Source organism: Passer montanus, unplaced genomic scaffold (assembly GCF_014805655.1).
Source record: "Passer montanus isolate IOZ18808 unplaced genomic scaffold, ASM1480565v1 scaffold166, whole genome shotgun sequence".
Classification (NCBI taxonomy): Eukaryota; Metazoa; Chordata; class Aves; order Passeriformes; family Passeridae; genus Passer; species Passer montanus.
This window is the reverse complement of record NW_024363827.1, coordinates 313946-331201: the sequence shown is the minus strand read 5'-3', so window position 1 is coordinate 331201 and position 17256 is coordinate 313946. Positions and strand designations below refer to the sequence as shown.

General features: G+C 54.4%; 1 protein-coding gene across 1 annotated transcript; it reads left to right on the top strand.

Moving 5' to 3' along the window:
• Positions 1–14568: 14568 nt before the first annotated feature.
• Positions 14569–16662, top strand: LOC120499676 (extensin-like). Its single transcript, XM_039703669.1, has one exon. It carries the CDS (start codon positions 14569–14571, stop codon positions 16660–16662), a length of 2094 nt encoding a protein of 697 aa, XP_039559603.1.
• Positions 16663–17256: the final 594 nt, after the last annotated feature.

Genomic DNA, 17256 nt, shown 5'->3' with positions numbered 1-17256 from the left:
CTATTATCACAAGATTGATTAACTGAGACTACTTTGTTTGAACAATAGGTTGTAGAGAGAGAAAAAATACATTTTCCCTCGGTCTTAATCCATGAAACAGTGATTAGACATTTATTTCTCAATTGGCATGGTCGAAATCAATACGTGTTTTCCAAAGATGTGCACAATTTGCTTTAAGAACTTGTCCTTGCACGGTCCTCAGGTACCACGAGCTCTTTGGTGATTATTTGTTTCTAGGTTTTGATAGATTCTCCCTTTTTGTCCATGACTTCACAGTGCTGGAACTCTTGCTGACTTGCCAGGTGGTCCCTGATGTACGGGTTGAACAGAAGTGATGTCTCTGCACTCAGCACCTGGGCTGGTTCAGCAGGAGCAGGGATGCAGGGATGCAGGGTGGCAGCTCCGGCCACACCGGCTGCAGCTGCAGGTGGCAGGGCTCCAGTGCAGCACCCTCCCTGCAGGGGACACGCCTGGTGCTGCCCCTCTGCCCCGGGCCATGCAGGGGGACACGGTGTGCCCAGGGACCCTTTGTGCTGTGCCCCCCTCAGCCAGACCCTCCCCTGAGCCCTCAGGGTATGGGCACTCACTGCTCAATCCTTTGCAGCAAGGAACATCTGCCCTTGACCATCAGGAGAGTGATTGGAAAGGTCAGCTAAACAAATCAGCTGCTTTGGGGCACAGGGGTTTCAGGGGAGCACGGGGCACACCAGGGGAAGTAAAGGACCTTTCCCTATGTACCTCCTTTGCCCATACAAATACCCTCAGGGCTGTTCTGAAAATTCTCTTCTTTTAAATTTCTGTCCCAGTTTCTTCCAGCAAGTTCAAAAGTGCCCTGAGACCACCTGCTACATCCATCCGTAACCAATTTGATATCATGAATCATTGAATCACGTAACATAATGTAATAATGAGCAGGTTGGATGGCAGCTTTATGAGCTGATGCTCTCTAAAATAAGTTCATGCTGAAACAGAATCCTTCAGCCAATTTTTTCCACTTCCCCTGCTGTTCAGGGGCAAACTAGGAAAACTAAGGAAAAAGCCAGAGCTGAGAGCAGCACCACTACGTGTCTGAAACCTGCTCGGCCATCTGAGGAGATATTAAAGCAATACAGATATCTGAGCACATTTCACTGAAGAAGGCAGCCTTAATTTTAGCTGGCTGGCAGATGGGGTTTCTCATTAGCCTGTCTTTTCATCTTATTTCATGCAATTAAGTAGGTTTGGGAGGGACCCTGTGGGACTGGCCGTCTTCCAAAGGCTTGCAGAGCCCAGGCTGCACGGCTCCCTGCTCCCGAGCTGCTGCCCTGGCCCGTGGAGCTGTTTTCCCTGTCACACACAGAGCCAAAGGAAGGCTTTTCTGTCTGATCAGGTCTGCAGAGCTCCAGTGCTGTGTGGAGCAGCCTCTCATCCCACAGCAGCCCTTCCCCAGCCCTGAGACAAACACTGGGCCTGGCAGGGCTGGTGGTGGAGATCCAAGGGGAGCTGAATGTGTCCTGTCCTTCTTCAGCTCTTTCCAGAGCACCAGAGACCCTGCAAGAAGAGAGGGGTTCTCCATCAGGGTCTTTCCAAGAGGGGCAGGAACAGCTTGATCCAGCAGGAGCATCTCAGTATAGTCACACTTCCTCTGCACAGCTGCAATTTACAAATGACCTGTTCAGCATCCTCCCTCTGACCCAGCTCCCACAGCCCAGGGACGTGCTCTGATGGTGCCACCACTGTGCAGTGACACCTGGACCCCCACAGCACCTGGGGGATGAGAGAGGGGCTGGGAACAGCCCTGGGGACACGGCTCAGTGCAGCACTCAGCAGTGCTGGGTTGGCAGTGCACTCGATGATCTCAGAGGGCTTTTCCAACCCAAACCATCCTGTCCTGTATGGACCCATCCCGGGGGGCACCATGGCAGAGCCCCCAGCTCCCAGCACACCCCCAGCAGGGAGCAGAGAGAGCTGGCCACAGCCCCCAGGGAGACACCTGGGCAGGGGTCAGCCCCTGGGCAGGGTCACCCCTGGGCAGGGTCACTCCATGGCAGGGTCACTCCTGGGTAGGGTCACTCCATGGCAGGGTCACTCCTTGGCAGGGTCACTCCATGGCAGGGTCACCCCTAGGCAGGGGCACTCCATGGCAGGGTCACTCCATGGCAGGGTCACTCCATGGCAGGGTCACTCCATGGCAGGGGCACTCCATGGCAGGGGCACTCCATGGCAGGGTCACTCCATGGCAGGGTCACTCCATGGCAGGGTCACTCCTGGGCAGGGTCAATCCCTGGGCAGGGTCACCCCTGGGCAGGGTCACTCCATGGCAGGGTCACTCCATGGCAGGGTCACCCCTAGGCAGGGGCACTCCATGGCAGGGGCACTCCATGGCAGGGGCACTCCATGGCAGGGTCACTCCATGGCAGGGTCACTCCTGGGCAGGGTCACTCCTGGGCAGGCTCACTCCATGGCAGGGGCACTCCATGGCAGGGGCACTCCATGGCAGGGGCACTCCATGGCAGGGGCACTCCATGGCAGGGTCACTCGTCAGACAGGGTCACTCCTGGGCAGGGTCACCCCTGGGCAGGGGCACTCCTGGGCAGGGTCACTCCCCAGACAGGGTCACTCCCTGGCAGGGTCACCCCAGGGCAGGGTCACTCCTGGGCAGGGTCACTCCATGGCAGGGTCACTCCTGGGTAGGTTCACCCCTGGCTGCCAGCCTCCCACCCTGCCCCTCCGTCACGCAGCTTCGCCTCCTCTGCTGCTCTCCAGGACACCAGGCACAGCCACCGTGTCACCCTGTGGTGTCCTGAGCCCATGCAGTGCCCAGAGGGGCTAGTGCTCTGAGTGCAGCCTGCTCCCCAGGATTTATGGGACAGGCCCCACATTTTGCAGCCCACACCTGCAGCATTATTTCCTTGTTCCCATAGAAACCAGGGGTTTGTGTGGGGGCCTTTAAAGAGTTGTCTGGAGCTAACATAATGAAAATAAATCCAAATAAAACCCTGTCAAACCTCTGTATACATGTACTGGGGGAAGAAAATAAAATCCTTGACTCCTTTTCCTGTATTGTAAAGCATTGTAATTTAGTTGGGTAAAAAACCCCAAACTCACTCGTGGATGTGGTCCTTCTGCATTGTTTGCTTTTTTTCTGAGGCAGTTTCAGAAAAATGCTTAGCAACATATACAGAAGGAAGCTGCTAAACCTTTGTATTAATTCTAAAACCCCAATTTCTTATTAAGTCACAAGAGATAGCTTTTACTTTGTTTCCAGCAAAAGGTAATTTGGGCTTTATTTTATTTAGAATGTTGCCCACCGTGCTGGAGAGGCGAGATTTCTTAATTGCTTTGTTGCAAAAACAATTTATGTGGGGGCTTTTAATGAGTTTAATTTTCTTTAAAGTTTTCCGTGTATAAATGTGGCAGCATTTTGAAATCAAATAAATTATCTACCTAGCTGCCTCACTGCTCCCGTCATTACACTGAACACTTGAAGCTGTTCCATGAGGCTTATTGTATAGAAATTATCTGTACAGACGAGATGGAGTTGGTGGTTAGAAAAAACAATAAGCAAGAGAGAAAAGCAGGGTCCATCCTTGAAGCTGTCCTCCTACTACGGAGCTGGAGCTGCATCTGAACGTGGGAAGTTGCAACACAAAGGGTTTTGAGAAAATGGCCAAGTGTCTGGTCAGAGTCACAGACAGGTTTGGGTTGGAAGGGCCCTCAGAGCCACCCAGTGCCACCCCTGCCATGGCAGGGACACCTCCCACTGTCCCAGGTGCTCCAGCCCCAGTGTCCAGCCTGGCCTTGGGCACTGCCAGGGATCCAGGGGCTGCTCTGGGCACCTGAGCCAGGGCTGCCCCCCCTGCCAGGCACAATGTCCCTCTAATCCCTAATCTAAGTGTCCCCTCCTTTATTTCAGAGCCGTTGCCCTCAGGTGGATTAAAGCACGCCCTGACCACACCAGGAGGAAGGAGGGATCTGAAGCTTAGCAGAAAGGCAGAAGGCAGAGCTCTCTCTGCATCAACAAACACCCCAAGACTTCATGAAGCTGCATTCTGTTCCAAACCACCGAGAGCCTCACACCTGGGTGCTCAGGATGCCGTGTCTTGGAGAGGCACTTGCCTGAACACGCGACATTAATTTCATCAAGCCCTGCAATGCTCACAGCAGGGACCTGCACATCCTCCTCGAGAAGGGAGCCAAACGGGGACAGCTCTGCCACTTCCCATGGGCCTCACCATTTAAAAACTTTCCCTGCCAGCATCTCACTTTCTAATGACACATGGAGCTGACTCCATCGCTGCACATCACGTCTTGTGCCGTATTTCAGGGAGGCAATGGTTTATGAGATGCTGGTGGAGCTCTTAACTCTCCAAGCAGCTCAGGGACCTGAGCTCCTGCCACCCTCAGCCGGTCTGAGATGCTGTGACCATCCCATTCTGTACCCAAATTCTCAGGGCCCCAGGATCACAACAAATAGACCATAATGTCCCCAATGTCACCTCCACGCCCCCTCTATCCAGGGCCTAGAAGCTTCCTCCAGCCCAGGATGGGGCCCTCGGTCCTGCCTGAGCTCCATGCAACCTCCCAGCCCAGCCTAGGCCCTTCCCTGTCCCCTCTCTGCCCACTCCAGCACTCAGAACCTTCTGGTCCCACAGGAGCAACCTCAGCAATAGGTCAGAGCTGGGCGAAATTCCAGAGAAGCTTCAGGAAGAGCCGGTGATCCAAACTGAAATCCCAAGAGTGTCTGAATCTCCCCACCTGCTGCTGACCACGAGCTCTCAGAGGTGTGAGAGCTGACCAGGAAATCCCGCACTGCTCCTGGTAGTAAGCTGCAGGCACTCAGAGTTAATTTACATGATATATAAGATTTAACGATAAAGAATTCATGAGGCAGGAGTCGAATCCCTCTGCTGCCGAGCAAATGGGAACATTTCCTCCACTGCAGGCTGATGATTAATTCATGCTCAGGTACCCGGACATCAGACAAAGTCCTGTTTATCGTCTAGGCAGGAGATGGTTCCACCTTTCCTGCCTTGAAGAGTGTTGCCATTTCTGAAACTTCAGTGAGAGCCATCACTAATTTTTCAGGAAGAGCATTAGAATGAACCTGTTACGTCAGTTACATGAGATAGGGAGGGAGGGAGCTGTAGGATATGTAATTATATATTTATCTTGTAGCTTGAGGTGTGAGTTCATAATGACCCTTTTGCAATCCAAAAACAGTGTAAAATCTTAAAAGCAGCATCCAGAAAGAACAGAGGAAATATACAGAGCTGTGGTTAAAATATTGTTTGGGAAAAAAAAAATCCAGACAACTTCTCATTGGAGAGGGACAGGGAAGGGGAATTTAAATAGTATTTATTATACCAAGCCACAATTTCTGCCCCAGCTTCCCCAGAGCCATCCCAAGCTGAATGAGGGGCATGCCTGAGCGCTGTGTGGTGTGCCAGCTCACCTGCCCCTCCTTCCTCAGGCACTCAGCAATCCATGGAGCAGATGGGCTTGGACATGGCTCTCAGCAGGAGGAGGGACCCTCTGCACCAGCCCTGGAGGAGAGCAGAACAAAGCAGAAAAAGCTTTTTGTCTCTCCAGTGCAGCCAGAGCTTTCCTGGGAGACCAGCAGCATCAAGGCACTCCTCCAGGTGCTCCCACCCAGCAGCACCAACCAGAGCCCCCCAGAGCCAGGGGATGGCCCCTCACACCCTCCTGGCGTGCCACCCGGTGGGACAGCAGCCCCAGCAGCGAGGTGACAGTGACAGCCAATTAGTGCTGTGTGACACCGCGGCAGTGTCACCCTGAGAGCGCCGCTGTCCAACGTGATGGATTAACACGCTGACTCTTGCAAGGAAAACATCTAAACAGTGACAGCTTGGTGGCCGAGCGGGTCACCAGCGGCTGGACACGCTGGCGCTCATTATGTTCAGCAGTACCGCGCTGCTCAGGAGCACTCGGGCTCATTGTATCATCCATAATAAATAAAGTTCAAAAGCCACAGAGTTCATGGGCAGCCAGGACAGCTGTGGGCACCACCAGGCATTTAACTTGTCAGATTGTTGCCCCCAAAGTGTGTTCTCTGCATAGCAATGTTGCAGCCTGCGAAATGCCATTTCCTAAGTGTCTGTTTCCAGATGAGATGTTATCACTTATTTATAAGCACACAACAAGTGCCTGGAAATTAAGAGATATTCACAAAATGAGCTCTCTGGTGACCATCAACCACATGATGCTGCCAGAGCACCTTCTTTGTGTTGTGTTTGCTCGTAGTGTGAGTACTAAGAACAGTCTGGATTCATTTCTTACAAGATTTTTTGTGATTCATCTGAATTTCCTTTCAGTCCAAACAATTCTGTTTCTGAACATGCGCTGGGTGATCAGGCAGGCGCTCTGCCTGGCAGCCAGACCTGGTTTTGCCCACACACCCAAGCCACGCAGATCCCAGGTGCAAAGCCCCGTGGGCTCAAGGTTCACCCACCTGTGCACATGGAGGAGAGCTTTGCACAGAAACTCCTCTGCCTCTCACTGTGGGGCCTGGCAGCTGTGGGGCCACCAAGGCCACCCCTCAGTGCCACCTCTGCAGCTGCCCGAGGAGCTCCAGAGCTCTTCTCCACCCCTGCAGCCTCTGCCAGGCAAGAGGGGTGTGGAGTCAAACCCCAAATGCCAAAAAGCTCGCCATTTCATTTCTCCTTCCCCAGCCTGGCTGAGCCAGGATGCCAGGAAGGGCCAGGGCAGAGCCTGGGGCATTCCCACACCCTGGGGCATTCCCACAGCCTGGGGCATTCCCAGGGCCAGGGCAGAGCCTGGGACATTCCTACACCCTGGGGCATTCCCAGGGCCAGGGGCATTCCCAGGGCCAGGGGCATTCCCAGGGCCAGGGCACACCCTGGGGCATTCCCAGGGCCTGGGGCATTCCCAGGGCCAGGGCACACCCTGGGACATTCCCAGGGCCTGGGGCATTCCCAGGGCCAGGGCAGAGCCTGGGACATTCCTACACCCTGGGGCATTCCCAGGGCCTGGGGCATTCCCACACCCTGGGGCATTCCCAGGGCCTGGGGCATTCCCAGGGCCAGGGCAGAGCCTGGGGCATTCCCACAGCCTGGGGCATTCCCAGGGCCAGGGGCATTCCCAGGGCCAGGGGCATTCCCAGCCCAGGCCAGCCCTGCCCTGGCAGCAGTGGGCACCACTCCCAGCCCAGGAGGGCACTGCTGACAGCAGGCAGCCCCACCGCTCTCCTCCAGAGCAAAGCCTTTTTTTATCTCTTCCTTTGTGAGCTAATAATGTTTTTTTAATTGAAACATGTTCAGCTTCTCCTTCTTTCTTCTTGTTTCAAGTGATTTCTGCCTCTGCCAGCAAAATAAGAGCCTGTGTTGCTGGGTTTTTGGGTTTTTTTTCCAGAAAATGCAAGGGTTTTTTCTTTCTCTCTTTTTTTTTGTAAGATTTCAACTCTTTGACTTTGGAAGAGAAATCATTGTGGAGAAAGTATTTCTTGAAATGATGACAGAAGCAAAATTATATTCCTTTGTAGAAAACAGGGACATTTGAAGACAGGCTTTACATCTTTGTTCTTTGTTCCGGGAAGTGCGAATTCGCAGGGTCCTGGACCATTAATCCTTCCCCATTCTTGGTTTTTGAAGATGAACATTGCAGAGAATGAGGCATTGTGCTTGAAAGGTCTTTTCAGAAAATACCTTTTCCTTCCACAATATGTTCCAGTTCTCTGATAATTTGCAGAATAACTTGGCAATTTGTGGCTTTTCCTCATAAATATTTATTTTCCTAGGACACCCTGGTGTGATTGGGCTCCCAAGGTAGCTGAGAGCAAGCTCCCCCCTCCCCCTGTTCCCAGCCAAGGGGTTTGGCAGCTCCCTGAGCGCCGGTGTCCATGGGGCTCTGTCCCAGTGCTGTGGCTGCACTGAGGGTCTCCAGCAGCACTGGTGGCACCGGGGCTCTCCTGCCCCCTCTGCATGCCCAGCGTCCCACAGCTGAAACCAGCTCCCCTCTGCTTGGGTAGGACATCGCATGGAACCCCAGAACCCCAGACTGGTTGGGTTGGAATGAACCTCAAAGCCACCCAGTGCCACCCTGCCCTGGCAGGGACACCTCCCACTGTCCCAGGTGCTCCAGCCCCAGTGTCCAGCCTGGCCTTGGGCACTGCCAGGGATCCAGGGGCAGCCACATCTTCCCTAGGAATTGTCTTCCAGGGCCTGTCCACCCTGCCAGGAACAACTCCTTCCTAAAATCCAGTTACAATCCACCCTCCTTTAGCTTAAAGCCATTTTCCTCTGTAAATATGACTCCCCCTGCTCCGTGAACGAGGGGAGATGCCAGAGCCACAGATGAGCATTGCCCATGGAGGGAAGGTCTGTGGAGCATGAGCCCCACGTGCCCCTGGCTGGAGGGGCTGTTTGCAGGTGCTGGTGCTGGCATGCTGGGGCAGGGCACTGCCACCTCTCACTCTGGCACTACAAACCGCCCCGTCCCCATCAGAGAGGTGAGAGCCCCCAGAGCAAGCAGAGAGCATGGCCAGCGTGGGGAAGGAAAGCTGCCCAGGCAGTGCTCCCCCACGTTTATTGCTCGGAGCACATTAACACCAGACTGTGGCACATGTGGAGGTGTGAATCCGAGGGACACTCGGTGCTGTGAAGTTTCCCACTTTATCGGTTACAGAAGCAGCTCTGCCAGCTCGGGGCTGTGAAAACCCAGCACTCAATACGCTCACAAGTTCTCAGCTCGTAAATGCTGAGAGGTGGCCACAGCGAGGGGGTGGGAGCAGGTCTGCTGGGCCCCCCACCCTGCCTGGCTCTGGGGGCACGTTCACCTGTTCCATGGAGTGAGAGAATGGCCTGGGTTGGAACAGACCTTAATTCCAACCTCCTGCATGGGCAGGGACCCCTCCCAGGGATGGTGTCCCTGGAATAGGGATGGTGATAGGGATGGCAAGACCAGGCTCACTCACCTGGGCACAGACCCTGCCGAGGGGCCCGGGCCGATGCACTCTGCTCACCTGAGCACAGGCACTGCCCAGCTGGTGCAGCAGGGCAGGATTGCACCCACTGCTGCAATGCGTGAGGGACTCAGCTCTCGGGGACACCATCCCCTCGGGCTCCTCCAGAAGCACTGACAAAAATCTGGGAAAAAAAGTCAACACAGCTGAGGTGCTGCCCAAACCTGACTTCAGTCCAGAAGGTAAAAAAATATCCCAAATTTGCAAGAGTTTGAATGAAGATGGTTCTAAGTAAAGGCAGAGCCCCAGATACTTGGAGTATGGGATCCTTCAGGAGCTGCTGAGGCTGCTGGATCCCGCATAAGGACAGTTTGGTGATGATACCGCGAGGTCGGGGAGCTCAGCATGACCCCAGCTCTGGCTGAGCGCTGATAATTCCAGCAGCAAAGCTCCCAATCTCCTCACACGGCCTCTGTGATCGCCGAGCCCTGAGAGGCGTCAGGCAGAGCACGGGCAGGAGCATGGACAGGCGGGATGCAAAGGGCTGCTGCACACCAGCACCCTCCAATCTCCCTCCCCTCTCCATTTCCCAGGGAAGAAGGGAAATATGTTAAGTCAGAACTTCAATATTCCAACATGAATTAACATATTTATTTTTTTACATTCCAGGCATTAAATTTTAGTATCTTACTTCCTTATAATTTAATTAGTATGTGGGATGTGAAACCAACATTGCAGCACATTTTAAGGTCTCAGTTTTGGGGGGCATATGAACACCCAGTGGATACTGGGGACAGGGCACCCCTTGCCTGACAGCCACCCTGGGACCAGCCAGAGGAGCAGATGTCAGAAGCCTTCTGAACCAGCTGATAGGGATGGCAGGAGCTGCTGCACATGAGCAGAACCCAAGAGAGGCTCACAGCAGTGTCTGCCCCCACCCACGTGTTACAAACCCAGGGTTTCAAGGTTTGTGGCTTTACCTCTGCAATTCACCCAGCTGAGCCCTGAGATGTGTGATGCCCTGGCAGTGGTGTGGTACATGAGCCCTGAGGTGTGTGATGCCCTGGCAGTGGTGTGGTACAGCCCTCCCACCCCAGGCACAGGGTGCTGGCCCAGAATGAACCCCAATCCTGTCTGTTCTGCCCATGGCACCACGGCGTGCAGCAGGGATGAGCAGCATCGCCCACAGCCAGATGTGCAGTGCCAGGCACAGCCAGATGTGCAGCATCTCTCACCCCAAGGCTGCACAGAGCTGCATAGAGGCCAGAGCCAGCAGCTTTTCTGCTAAGAAATTAAGCACAAAGGAGGCCAGTGTTAAAAGGAAAGCAGTGTCTGCGCTGGAGGAGGACGGTAATTCCGGTTCCATAAAGGAAAACCAGCCAGTTTTACCATGAGTAACTAACTAACTAACTAAATAAATAAATAAAGGTGAACATTTTCCCCTGTGTCTGAAGCCCTGATTCTGGCACTGGATATGCAATCTCCTATTGCTATATTGCTCATAAAAACTGATTACTTTCACACTGGATCATCCATCCTATCATTAATAACAGTGGTCCTGTGCAAACAGTCAAATATTAAATGTTTAGATTGTCTAAGCTCCTTGGTTTCAGGGCTGAGCATGTTACTTCCAAGCTGAACTGCTCCTTACCTGCCGGGCTGTGTTTTTCTGGAAGAACAAAAGCCCACAGTGCTTTGTTTATGGAACATAAAAGGAGCTACCTCCTTGGGAAAAGGAAAAATATTCATAAAACATGGCTTGTTTCACCCATGCGTCTTTCCTTCCCAGGGTTACTCAGACTTCTTGATGTTCATTGTGTGCATCATGTCACGTTGTGTTTGTCATAAAGGGGGGCTCTGCATGTCCCCCTGCTTGGGAGCTGCTTCCCTGCAGGGCTGGGCTGTGCCATGGCCCTGGACGTGGGCTGGGAGTGTCCTGTGCCTGCCCAGACACGGCTGGTGCCTCCCTGCCAGGCTCTGCCCATTGAAACAAGGACCCCTACACCCACACCAAACCATGTGCACCGTGCTCTGTTCATGGCTTTGTGCTCTTCCTGCGACCTGTGGGTCCTGTGGGTCCAGGCTCCTTACAGAGGGTTTCTGGAAACTCCCTTATCTCCACATAAAGGACCCAGCATAGCTCCTGCAAGACCCACTCAGGGCCGAGTGCAGGGGAGGAGGGAGCCCTCCACAGCTCAACAACAGTCTGTAAAAGTGAGGAATCAGGTGACAGAAGTAGCAGGGAAAATTCTGGCACAGCCAGCCAATAGGGGTCCGGGGAAATGCAGAGAATAAGGTAAATAAAAACAGGATGGAAAATAAATAGTAGAAGGAAAGAGAGGCATGAATCAGCACTTATTTATTTATTTATTTTGTTTATTTATTTATTTATTTGTGCCTGTAAATGAAGGCAGAGGAGAGATGCAAGGAAATGCCAACACCGTGCAGAGCTCATCCAGTGAGAGCCACGCAGGGACAGGGGCAGTGCCAGGTGCAGAGGCACCCCTGGGGTCAGGGCTCCTCTGTTCAGGTTTGACAGCCAGCTGGGAAACCAACCCCAGCAAACGCTTGCGTTTTCCATGTCCTCAAAGACTGCCTTTGCAAATCCCATTCTTATCAAATTTGATTCTCCCCATTAATGGCTTTGCTTGGCAGTTTCAGAGGACTAATGAGCTCACTAACAATGTTCTCTTGCCATCTTTTTGCTCTGAATGTGAAAATGATCTGCCTGTAAAACCCACGGTCATTACCAAGCACTCGTGATCATCACTGCTTTTTCTAAGCACACTGTCAAGGTTCCTGAGCCTGTGTGCCTTCAAGGTGACCACAAACTCACAGCTATTTTGGCTTACTCTTCCAAATCTAACTACAACAGTGCTACGTGCAGTAAATCACCCCTTGAAATGTATTTACATAGCAGGCAACACGTGTACAAATACTTCTCCCCAGCAGCAGCACAGCCTGGTGCATGTCCTCCCAGACAGGTCACCTTGGCCAGCCCCTGCCTGTCAAACCCCAGCTGGGTGCACTGCAGTGGGACTGGCTCAAGGACAAGGAGAAAAGTAATAGATTTTGCTTCCGATTCTTCCAGAAACTAATTTCTGTTATTTACTAAGCAAAAGCTTCCAAGAACTAGAAATATATCCCATTCTTGCCGAAAGAAAAATAAAGGTGTCTCTCACATGCCAGCATCTCAGACTGGAGCAGTGTCCCTCCTGCAAACCAGTGCACAGACTGGCTCAAGCTGGTCCAGCAGGAGGGTCCTGCTCATGGCAGAGGAGCAGACGACCCTTAAGAGTCCCTTCCAACACAAACCATTCTATAATTCTATGATCGTTGTGAGCCCAGACAACAAAGCAAGGATCAATGACTCCCCAGGGTGCCTGCTCAGACTATACTTCCTATTTTCCCAAGTTCCCAGTGACCTGTGCCTGCACCAAGCCCAGAGGCAGCCATCCCCCTCAGTGTGAGCACACATTGAGCTCATCATCTGCTTCCACTGACTACAGGGACCTGATCAGCAAAAGAATATCCACTGCTCGTGCCAGAGGAGCCCTGACCACCCCTTGTGGTGTCATTTCTGCCATTTCTGATTGGCTCCTTGCCTCAGCTCTGCATTCCCAGCTCTGAGCAGCCACCCTCTGACCGTGGTGTCACAGCCAGTAATCAAAGTTCACAAATATTGCAGACAGTAAAAAAAAAATGGAGTTCAATTCGCATCTCTTCTGTGCTACTCAAATGCCAAACAATTCCATCGACGTCAGGAGCTGCCCCAGCTCACTTCCAGCACGGTGGTGATCCGCAGTCAGCTGGTCATTAATTTAGCCTAATTGCATGTTGAGTGTGTGTGTGCACCTCCTTATAGAGATTTATCTGTGTCTGCCCAAACACAGAAAATGTTTAGTACAAGACAGATACTGACAACATTTGAATCTGAACAGCTAAAATGTACCATAAATATAACAAATTTAAGGAGAGGAGTTACAGCGATTTGTTGAGTTCAGCAGTGGGAGCTACTGGTTGCGTGTGCAGGAGAATTGGATTTCAAACAAAAGATTTTGCTGTGTTCTGGCCTTACTCTGGGAAAAGATCTGGTTAGAGGCTATTAACAAGGATCAGCACCTAATTTCCCCGTGAGGACTGATTTCCCCATGAGGACTAACCTGCTGGGAGCAAGTGCAGGACAAACTTGTGAGAATTCAGGGGGGTTTTAGGTGGCCTTTTCTCCCAGAAGACACAACTACACACACATGTGGCTGCAAGCCCGAGGAATGCAAACAACTGGAGGCCCGGAGTGCTGGCTTTGCTTTGAGCCAATAACTAAATAATTAATTGTTAATACATGAATGATGATGTCTGATGCTTTTTCATGTCTAGGCACGGCTGCTCGTAAGAACAGAGGGTAGGTTCAGATTTCAAGGAAGCACCATTCAGCATCAGCTTGCTGTGGTTAGGAGGGGATGGTACCTGGGGGTAATTGCTTCAAGACCTAGCACTAATTTTGTTTTCCCATCCTGCTTAGAGAATAAAGACTGACTCTCATTTGTATGTTCCACAAAGGCATGAAGTCTAAGGCTGCAGCCCTTGCTGTGTTTTGCTATGGAGCATTAGGACAAAAGTATAACATGCATCTGATATGGTAATAAACCAGCCCAAACACATCTTACTATTCTATGCCTTTTGAAATTATATTTAATTTTTGGAATATGAACAACAAAAAGGACAGAACAATGGGGAAATGGAAGGGAATATGCATACAGTGTGACGCCTTTAGCATTCCAGGGTGCAGCAGCAGCAAACAGAGTTTACCATGGCCCTTCCATTTGAAAGGTCACTTGCCAACCCATTCCCATTTTCCCTTTCTGGGTTATCAGATGCATTTAAACGAAAGCATTCCTGGGATGTGTCAGAATGCTCACTCCTGCTGAGAGCAGGAGCCCCTTGGTGGATGGGCCTGGGTGCTCTGAGACCTGCCCAGCACAGCCCTGCCAGGCGGGACTGCTCTCCCAGCCCGAGAATTAAAAACCTCTGTGTTCTGATTCAGGCCAGTCCAGATGCCTCAGCAGCCTTTCCTACAGTCCTGAGCCTGACTCCTGAGCCTCCTCCAGCAGCCAGCACAGCTCCCATCCCTCTGCCGGGTGTGGAGCAGGGCACAGTGAGGAGCAGGCTTTGCCCTGCTCAGTGCAGCACAACAGGGGCTGCAGCTGTGGCCTCCCCACCCCTGCCAGGCAGGGAAAGGAGCGGGGCAGCCTCCCAGCCAGACTGCCACTGGGGAGTTGGCAGAAAAGCCTTGTGCTTCCTGCCACACCCCAGACAGCCAGAAGCTGTGTTCTCAGTCATTGGCTATGCAGCTCAGAACAGGCAGTGGGTGTGCTCCTGGCACGGGGTACTGTAGGGCTGAGGGAAATGCACTGAACTCCCCCAGCACACACCTGCACACACCTGTACACGCCTGCACACACCTGCCTGCACCTGCACACACCTGCACACACCTGCACACTCCTGCACACACCTGCACACACCTGCACACGCCTGCACACGCCTGAACACACCTGCACACACCTGCACACACCTGCACACGCCTGCACACACCCGCACACTCCTGCACACGCCTGCCTGCACCTGCACACTCCTGCACACACCTGCACATGCCTGCAAACGCCTGCACACACCTGCACACGCCTGCACACGCCTGCACACACCCGCACCCTCCTGCACACGCCTGCCTGCACCTGCACACGCCTGCACACGCCTGCACACACCCGCACCCTCCTGCACACGCCTGCCTGCACCTGCACACGCCTGCACACGCCTGCACACACCCGCACCCTCCTGCACACGCCTGCCTGCACCTGCACACGCCTGCACACGCCTGCACACACCCGCACCCTCCTGCACACGCCTGCCTGCACCTGCACACGCCTGCACACGCCTGCACACACCCGCACCCTCCTGCACACGCCTGCCTGCACCTGCACACGCCTGCACACGCCTGCACACACCCGCACCCTCCTGCACACGCCTGCCTGCACCTGCACACGCCTGCACACGCCTGCACACACCCGCACCCTCCTGCACACGCCTGCCTGCACCTGCACACGCCTGCACACGCCTGCACACACCCGCACCCTCCTGCACACGCCTGCCTGCACCTGCACACGCCTGCACACGCCTGCACACACCCGCACCCTCCTGCACACGCCTGCCTGCACCTGCACACGCCTGCACACGCCTGCACACACCCGCACCCTCCTGCACACGCCTGCCTGCACCTGCACACGCCTGCACACGCCTGCACACACCCGCACCCTCCTGCACACGCCTGCCTGCACCTGCACACGCCTGCACACGCCTGCACACACCCGCACCCTCCTGCACACGCCTGCCTGCACCTGCACACGCCTGCACACGCCTGCACACACCCGCACCCTCCTGCACACGCCTGCCTGCACCTGCACACGCCTGCACACGCCTGCACACACCCGCACCCTCCTGCACACGCCTGCCTGCACCTGCACACGCCTGCACACGCCTGCACACACCCGCACCCTCCTGCACACGCCTGCCTGCACCTGCACACGCCTGCACACGCCTGCACACACCCGCACCCTCCTGCACACGCCTGCCTGCACCTGCACACGCCTGCACACGCCTGCACACACCCGCACCCTCCTGCACACGCCTGCCTGCACCTGCACACGCCTGCACACGCCTGCACACACCCGCACCCTCCTGCACACGCCTGCCTGCACCTGCACACGCCTGCACACGCCTGCACACACCCGCACCCTCCTGCACACGCCTGCCTGCACCTGCACACGCCTGCACACGCCTGCACACACCCGCACCCTCCTGCACACGCCTGCCTGCACCTGCACACGCCTGCACACGCCTGCACACACCCGCACCCTCCTGCACACGCCTGCCTGCACCTGCACACGCCTGCACACGCCTGCACACACCCGCACCCTCCTGCACACGCCTGCCTGCACCTGCACACGCCTGCACACGCCTGCACACACCCGCACCCTCCTGCACACGCCTGCCTGCACCTGCACACGCCTGCACACGCCTGCACACACCCGCACCCTCCTGCACACGCCTGCCTGCACCTGCACACGCCTGCACACGCCTGCACACACCCGCACCCTCCTGCACACGCCTGCCTGCACCTGCACACGCCTGCACACGCCTGCACACACCCGCACCCTCCTGCACACGCCTGCCTGCACCTGCACACGCCTGCACACGCCTGCACACACCCGCACCCTCCTGCACACGCCTGCCTGCACCTGCACACGCCTGCACACGCCTGCACACACCCGCACCCTCCTGCACACGCCTGCCTGCACCTGCACACGCCTGCACACGCCTGCACACACCCGCACCCTCCTGCACACGCCTGCCTGCACCTGCACACGCCTGCACACGCCTGCACACACCCGCACCCTCCTGCACACGCCTGCCTGCACCTGCACACGCCTGCACACGCCTGCACACACCCGCACCCTCCTGCACACGCCTGCCTGCACCTGCACACGCCTGCACACGCCTGCACACACCCGCACCCTCCTGCACACGCCTGCCTGCACCTGCACACGCCTGCACACGCCTGCACACACCCGCACCCTCCTGCACACGCCTGCCTGCACCTGCACACGCCTGCACACGCCTGCACACACCCGCACACACCCGCACACACCTGCACACTCCTGCACACTCTCACCATGCCCATCCTTTGATTCAGACAGGCTTTAGCAAAGACTCCAGCAGAACACCCCACCCATCTGTCTCTGCCTTCCTGGCCATTTTGGGAAGGAGACCCAAGAGATCCATTCCTGTTTTTGATGGTGGGGATTTACAGCACTTCTTTCTCTTGGGAAAATATCTTCCTTACATCTCCAGGGTTCATCTTTTCAATCGACGTGCTTAATCCTGCAAGATAGCACGGAAAATCTTCAGGAGATATTTGAGGACGAAAAACTAGAGGTAAATGGTCTTTGTTTGTGTAATGATTATGTTTAATTTTGCGTGCTTGTTCTTCTTCTTTTTCCTGTTGTTTCCTCTTGCTCTCCAATCTCTTCACTTCCTCAGTAAACAAGTGATTAATTGTGTTTGGCAGCTGCTGACCCTATCCAAGTGGTACTGCCACGTGGGCTCTATTAAACATAGTTTTAATGTTCCCAGACTCACTTAGCAGTGCCCAGTGATGGATGATTTTGCACAGAACACCAAATGGATCATTTGTAATTGTTGACTCCACACAAATGGCATGAAGCCTCATCCCAGGAATCAGCCATTCCAATGGGCTGGCACTGAAAACTGGCCACAAAACC

Coding starts and splice junctions, on each gene's coding strand:
- LOC120499676 (XM_039703669.1), top strand. CDS start 14,569: ATGCCTGCAAACGCCTGCACACACCTGCACACGCCTGCACACGCCTGC.